General features: G+C 36.8%; 1 protein-coding gene across 3 annotated transcripts; it reads left to right on the top strand.

The window, feature by feature from the left end:
- Positions 1–321: 321 nt before the first annotated feature.
- Positions 322–6,946, top strand: LOC121375437 (ankyrin repeat and SOCS box protein 2-like). 3 transcript variants are annotated; one of them, XM_041502892.1, is made up of 2 exons: positions 322–434; positions 3,961–6,946. In XM_041502892.1, exon 2 carries the CDS (start codon positions 3,992–3,994, stop codon positions 5,267–5,269), a length of 1,278 nt encoding a protein of 425 aa, XP_041358826.1. In that variant the 5' UTR covers positions 322–434; positions 3,961–3,991; the 3' UTR covers positions 5,270–6,946. The 3 variants fall into 3 exon arrangements, with proteins under 3 accessions (XP_041358826.1, XP_041358825.1, XP_041358824.1); XM_041502891.1 differs by having other exon boundaries at positions 342–562; XM_041502890.1 differs by having other exon boundaries at positions 342–568.
- The last annotated feature ends 395 nt before the right edge of the window (positions 6,947–7,341 follow it).

Raw genomic sequence — 7,341 nt, 5'->3', positions numbered from 1 at the left:
TGAAATAAAATATATTATATGCCCAGTACCGTTAATATTTTATTGTACTGTCACGAATACTCAGTTTTACCATGCAGTGATGTGAGTAAACGATTAATAAATCTCCAATGTGACTATATTAACTCACATACCCACTAAGCTATGTTTTCTCCAAGTGTCGCAGTATATTTATGGTAAACATCGAAGTGTATACATGCAGGTGTATTCGAGAAACATCGGGAGCATTGCCAGAAAGACTGCGAATATATCCGAGAATTGCCGAATTAAAATGTTGCAATTTGATTGGTTAGTGGCAATTTCGACAGAACGTGTTCACTGCGTGCAATGATAAAATGGTAGATATTTGACCTTAGCCTGCTTCCGCTAGTTTGTTGATGATTGGTTTGCACAGTTTTACATGAGCAACAGACGTGAAACAGAAAATAATGCACTGGGTAATTTGCAAAATTAGCAAACATATTTTACAGAATTTCTGTACGGTTCTGCATCATTCTTGCACAAGATCTGTGAACAGCGGTATAAATAATTTCGCAGATTAAGGATCATTGGATGTGTGTCACATGTACGGGTAATACTGGTACTGTTTAGTAGTACATTGTTATATAATATGTTATACATTTTTTAGCCGTTCATGAATGGAACATACGTAATTTTGAGTCCTGTCCCGGACGAAGGAGCCGACGTAAGCCGACAGCGGCGATCATGACAGGCATGCGCTACAACAGCTTGGTCTGAATGTGCACGTAAACCCCGATGTCATAACATGAGATATGTAATTTAATTTAGGAGGTATGTAGACCCCAACAACTTGAACAAGTCGTAAACCCCGATGTCATAACATGAGATATGTAATTTAATTTAGGAGGTATGTAGACCCCAACAACTTGAACAAGTCGTAAACCCGATGTCATAACATGAGATATGTAATTTAATTTAGGAGGTATGTAGACCCCAACAACTTGAACAAGTCGTAAACCCCGATGTCATAACATGAGATATGTAATTTAATTTAGGAGGTATGTAGACCCCAACAACTTGAACAAGTCGTAAACCCCGATGTCATAACATGAGATATGTAATTTAATTTAGGAGGTATGTAGACCCCAACAACTTGAACAAGTCGTAAACCCCGATGTCATAACATGAGATATGTAATTTAATTTAGGAGGTATGTAGACCCCAACAACTTGAACAAGTCGTAAACCCCGATGTCATAACATGAGATATGTAATTTAATTTAGGAGGTATGTAGACCCCAACAACTTGAACAAGTCGTAAACCCCGATGTCATAACATGAGATATGTAATTTAATTTAGGAGGTATGTAGACCCCAACAACTTGAACAAGTCGTAAACCCCGATGTCATAACATGAGATATGTAATTTAATTTAGGAGGTATGTAGACCCCAACAACTTGAACAAGTCGTAAACCCCGATGTCATAACATGAGATATGTAATTTAATTTAGGAGGTATGTAGACCCCAACAACTTGAACAAGTCGTAAACCCCGATGTCATAACATGAGATATGTAATTTAATTTAGGAGGTATGTAGACCCCAACAACTTGAACAAGTCGTAAACCCCGATGTCATAACATGAGATATGTAATTTAATTTAGGAGGTATGTAGACCCCAACAACTTGAACAAGTCGTAAACCCCGATGTCATAACATGAGATATGTAATTTAATTTAGGAGGTATGTAGACCCCAACAACTTGAACAAGTCGTAAACCCCGATGTCATAACATGAGATATGTAATTTAATTTAGGAGGTATGTAGACCCCAACAACTTGAACAAGTCGTAAACCCCGATGTCATAACATGAGATATGTAATTTAATTTAGGAGGTATGTAGACCCCAACAACTTGAACAAGTCGTAAACCCCGATGTCATAACATGAGATATGTAATTTAATTTAGGAGGTATGTAGACCCCAACAACTTGAACAAGTCGTAAACCCCGATGTCATAACATGAGATATGTAATTTAATTTAGGAGGTATGTAGACCCCAACAACTTGAACAAGTCGTAAACCCCGATGTCATAACATTATATGTAATGTTAATTTAGGAGGTATGTAGACCCCAACAACTTGAACAAGTCGTAAAACCCCGATGTCATAACATGAGATATGTAATTTAATTTAGGGGGTATGTAGACCCCAACAACTTGAACAAGTCGTAAACCCCGATGTCATAACATGAGATATGTAATTTTTTATGTATGTGCAAATAACTTGAACAAGTCGTAAACCCCGATGGCATCATGAGATATTTAACCTAATTAGGAGGTAATTTTGAAAGAACAATGTCGAGTCAAACATGATTTAATTTAATTTAGGAGGTATGTAGACCCCAACAACTTGAACCAGTCGTAAACCCCGATGTCATACAATGAGATATGTAATTTGTGTAGGGGTATGTAGACCCCAACAACTTGGGGGGGTCGTAAACCCGATGTCATAACATGAGATATGTAATTTAATATAGGAGGTAGTAGAACACTTGAACAATCGTAAAAACTATAACTATTTCGAAATTGCAAATAATTGGACGCATGCCATATATATTTTATATTTATATAGAGTAGAACAAAAAATAAACATACATTTTATTTGTTGGGGGTGCTGTGTGGTGAGGTGGGGTGGGGTGGGGTGGGGTGGGGTGGGGTGGGGTGGGGTGGGTGGGGTGGGGTGGGATGGAGCTGTGCCTCTCCGGTTCCTACAGGCTGGATGCTCACTAAAATCTTTGCTTGCCATAATTCTAGATCCCTTCTTTCTGCACACGCATCCTATTTATTAAAACTCTGGAGGCATCTTATATTTTTTAACCAAAAAATGTTCAGGGTCCTAGCTTCCACCTGAGATTACAAATATTTTTTGTTTAATTAAAATGTATGATGTAAATGCATGTATTCACAGCCAATAGCGTTTTATTCCATCACCAAAAAATCCCAAGCCAGGCCCCTGATTTTACTATATAACCATTCTTTTGCTCAACTTGCAAGACATCAGAATTGTTATATTTGTGTTCCAAAAATATAATTCATTAATACTTGTTGTCAAGGTCTCCATTTTGTAATTTGCCTTAGAACTATTTAAAAGCATTTTAATAAATTATTATATTTAGTTAAAAACATGTTTTGATAAATCATTGGTCAGTTTGATCTTGGACAGTTCTGGCTGTAAAGTGCACTGGTCACTAAATGTTTTTTCAGCCCACCCAAACGGGTGATGTAGATATACACAGTGTTTCCGCCAGAAAAGAAAATGTTGGGTATGGCGCTATGGAATTGAATGCAACCACAGTCAAAAGGGAGTGTGTGTGTGTGTGTGGGTGGGGGGGGGGGGGGGGGGGGGCGCACCCCAGAAAGAAAATGTGTTAAGTTTAGAGTTAGGGTTAAGAAAATCATACAGTAATGATAAGAGTAATTAACTTTGACAAAAGGTTAACTAAAACAATTTAAATCTGCAAATACATTTGGGTATGGTGTCATACCCATGTTACCCTCTGGCAGAAACCCTGATACAGTATATTGATGTTGGTGCATGCTACAGTTCTTGATGCCAGTGTGAGACTTTGCTACCTAGCAGCTGGTTTAAAATGCTCATTTGAAGTGTAGAAATACAGTGAAACTCCTTTAAACTGGAAACCCTCAGGACCAAGTAAAAAGTCTGGTTTTAAGAGGTATCTGGTTTAGAGAGGTTCTCTTCTGCACAGATATTTAAAAAGGGACCGTGAAAAATGTCCGGTTTTGAGGGAATTCCAGTTTACAGAGGGTCCGGTTTTGAGAGGTTTGACTGTAGTAATATAAATGTAGCTATTTGCATAACAACTGTTTGTTTATAAACATTGATATACTTCAGAACTAAATGTTTATGACTGAAAATGTCAACATATATCTAACATAATGATACATGTAGTGTGTGATGAATCTGTTCATTATTCCTTTCAGAAACTCCAAACAGTTGACTTGGGGATAATCAATGAATAATTGTGGTAGCAGAAGTATGGCATCTGAGAACTGCGAGCAACAGCTGAATGAAGTATACAAGTCCATCAAGAAAAATGACCTGGCATTGCTACAAGATCTGTTGGAGAGTCAGCCAGATGTGAACCACATATCTGAAGATGAATCTGTTCCCGCCCTCGCACTGGCTTGTTCCCTCGGCAATGTGGAAGCTGTCAGACTCCTCGTAAAGGCAGATGCTGATGTCAACCTGGCCGGTTCAGATGGAAAAACATCTCTACGTTACACGTGTGGGGAAGAGGATCATAAACCGGAATTGCTTGAGATTTTGGATATTTTAATTCAGAATGGTGCTGATATTAATGAGTCTGATAACATGGGCTGCACACCTCTGTACTACGCCTGTCTAGCAGACAACACCAAGATGGTGCACAAGCTCATTCACGAGGGATGTTCTGTTAATATAAAAACGGTCGAAGGAGATTCTCCTATGAAAGTGGCGTGCAGAAATGCTGAATATTGGTTCTTCTGGAAGGGCAGGGATACCCACGGAGCATGCACACCTGCTGATCCCAACGAGTTCGCTCCTGTTCAAATTATCAAACTTCTACTCCAAAATGGTTCCGATCCAGGGGAGGCAACTTGTCTGCCCACAGCTGTTCAGTTTGGTGCTATTAGCCTAGTCAAAGAACTTCTCAATTACAACATGAACGTGAACATGATGGATCAGTCTGAGAGATCTCCTCTTGGCTGTGCTTGCTCCACAGTGAAGGTCGATGCCAGCGTGGTCCAGATGCTCCTGCAATATGGAGCAGACGTCAACAAGGGAGGAGGGTGGAGGAAGCAGAAACCAGTCATCTTTGCATATGCTCACAACTCCGTGGAGAAGATTCGTCTGCTGCTGTCCTACGGTGCAGAAATAACAGATGAAGAAATGACCGACCTCGTTTCTCTCAGTCTGTCGAAGTCTGTTCTCGAGAACCCAGAAGTTATCTCCCCTTCCAGCAAAGAGCTGATCTCATGGCGTCTTCTGCTTGCTGCGGGTTTCCATCCGGTCATTGGAGGAAGTCTGCAAGGCAAAATCCACAAGCTGACCATCTGCAGCAGCTATGACAAGATATCATCATGGATACCGTCACTCTTGTCACCAGTTCACACACTCGCTGAGTGCTGCAGAATCTGCATTCGTCGCTGCATGCCGCTGAGTATTGATGAGAAAGTAGATACACTGCCCCTTCCTCCTAGATTGAAAATGTTTTTGCAGTTTAAAGAACCCAAATTTTCTTCAACGTAACTGATCTAACAAGATGGCTAGGAAGTACTTAGGAAGTTCTTCATCTGATCTGAAAGAAGTTGAATGCAAACAGATCTGATTATTGATGGCATTTGAATTTCTGAATTGTTATGTTTTGATAAGTAGTGGACAGTTTCTGAAATAATATTACCAAATGTTTAACATCCAATAACTGATCATTAATAAAACAATGTGCTCTAGCGATTAAACAAAACATACTTTTAGTTTAACTATGTTCCTGAAATAATGATATAGGATTTAGGTGGATAGGGACAACCTACCACTGACAGAATAAAAGTAAATAAACAACTGGACTTTACTTACATTATCATGCCTATATAGTGTTTCAATGTGTATGTATTCCAGAATATTTTCTCAAGTATTATTAACAAGTTGCCAAATACTAAATGTTGTAGTAACTTTTTATTAAAAAAAAAAATAGCAGTTGGCTAATTTGATTTTGGGCAGGGTGCACCCTGCTGTTTAGTTTTCCACTTGCCTTGTATAGTTATTTTGGAATCTTTAGGGATTAAGCTGTAAGTTGCTAAATATAATTTAAAGTTGAATTTGGTAAATATATTTTCTTATTAAATCACTAAAATTAATAGCTATCTTGAAACAAAAAATCATTTAAAAAGCCTTACTTTTGTTATGATTATTTGGCTCATTAAAACATGAAGTTGGCTGAATATTTTCTCTCCACATTGCTAATATTTTGGGGTTCTGCTTTAATCCTGATAGAACTTAATAATGAACTGTGATTGATATAATCAGTTTATGTCTTGGGTGAAGTTGGTGTTCACTATGTGTGACATCTGCTAGCATTTCATCATGTCTTGTGTTCATTTATCTACAGCGTTAAATTTAAACTGGTTAATCAAAAGTGGCCTGCCTGGTGATCTTAAATACATAATCATGTTAAATAGGTTGTTTTCTTTTGCTGTCCATCTCCATATCCCAGTCCTTGTCTCTGCAGCCATGACAGATGGAGGTTTCTTGTGGATGTATTTGCCACACATTTGTCATTTCATATCAACTTCCATTGGTTTAATATACATGTATTATGTTTAATTTTCTAACAGCTGACTAGCGTAGTGGACATTTTCTTTTTGATTTTACCTATAATATAAGTGTTATACAGTATAGAGAAATAAGAATATATAGGGGTAAAAGTGTTAGTGAAAAAACAGAAATAACTCAAATCATGATTCAGTGAATTTTTAAAGTTCTATATCTACAAAGAACATAATTATGGAAAATAACCCCATCCTGTTTGGCATCAGCCAACATGAGTTGTTTCCCCTTGGCCATCAAATTATGAAAAACAAAAATAAAGTAACATAACACTGGTTGTAATTTGATATTGACACTTGAAAATTAACCGGGCTCACTATTTTTGACAGCTTCTTTCTTAAAAATGGCATTTAAAATATTAAAATAAAATAAAGTAAACCTAATGACTGAAACATGCAAAAATGGTGAGATAATATGAAGCAAATACTCTTTTTTTTTTCTTTAACAAACTTCCTTGAATATGCTGGTTTAGTAACACCAAAGAACGAAAACTAGTCAGCCAGGTCTCACACAGAATATTAATTAATCCTTTTTATTTATAGTTATTATCATGTACATACCTATTTAATACTTCTTGATAGGTACAGTAAATATTAAGTTCTATTTGTGTTTTGTAATTTTCTGTAAATTGCAATATAGCTTGTGCAAATATTAAGAAGACGTTGTTACATATAACTGTGAAAATGATCTGAGATTACATTTATGGTTGAATGTTCCTCATAGTGCTATTTTCTTGTTATATGTCTGGTATGCATTTTACAGGAAATGTTAGTATCTAGTCTTGTTTCAAGAGCTAACAACCAAAACTGATTATCTCCACTTATTGCAAAAATTTAACATTTTATACATTACTTGTTGATTTTGTTTTTTAAATTAATATTTTTGATTTGTGTGGTGGGTCTGAAGTAGTATATGAATTATGTAAGACTGATGTAAAACTATACAATTTGAAACATTACATAAAACTATACAATTTGAAACATTACATAAAACTATAC

The sequence above is a fragment of the Gigantopelta aegis genome, chromosome 6 (genome assembly GCF_016097555.1).
Source record: "Gigantopelta aegis isolate Gae_Host chromosome 6, Gae_host_genome, whole genome shotgun sequence".
Taxonomy (NCBI): domain Eukaryota; kingdom Metazoa; phylum Mollusca; class Gastropoda; order Neomphalida; family Peltospiridae; genus Gigantopelta; species Gigantopelta aegis.
This window is presented reverse-complemented; position numbering and strand designations above follow the sequence as displayed.

What these genes read in the sequence shown, in the direction of transcription:
- LOC121375437 (XM_041502892.1), top strand. Translation starts at nt 3,992, where the DNA reads ATGAATAATTGTGGTAGCAGAAGTATGGCATCTGAGAACTGCGAGCAA.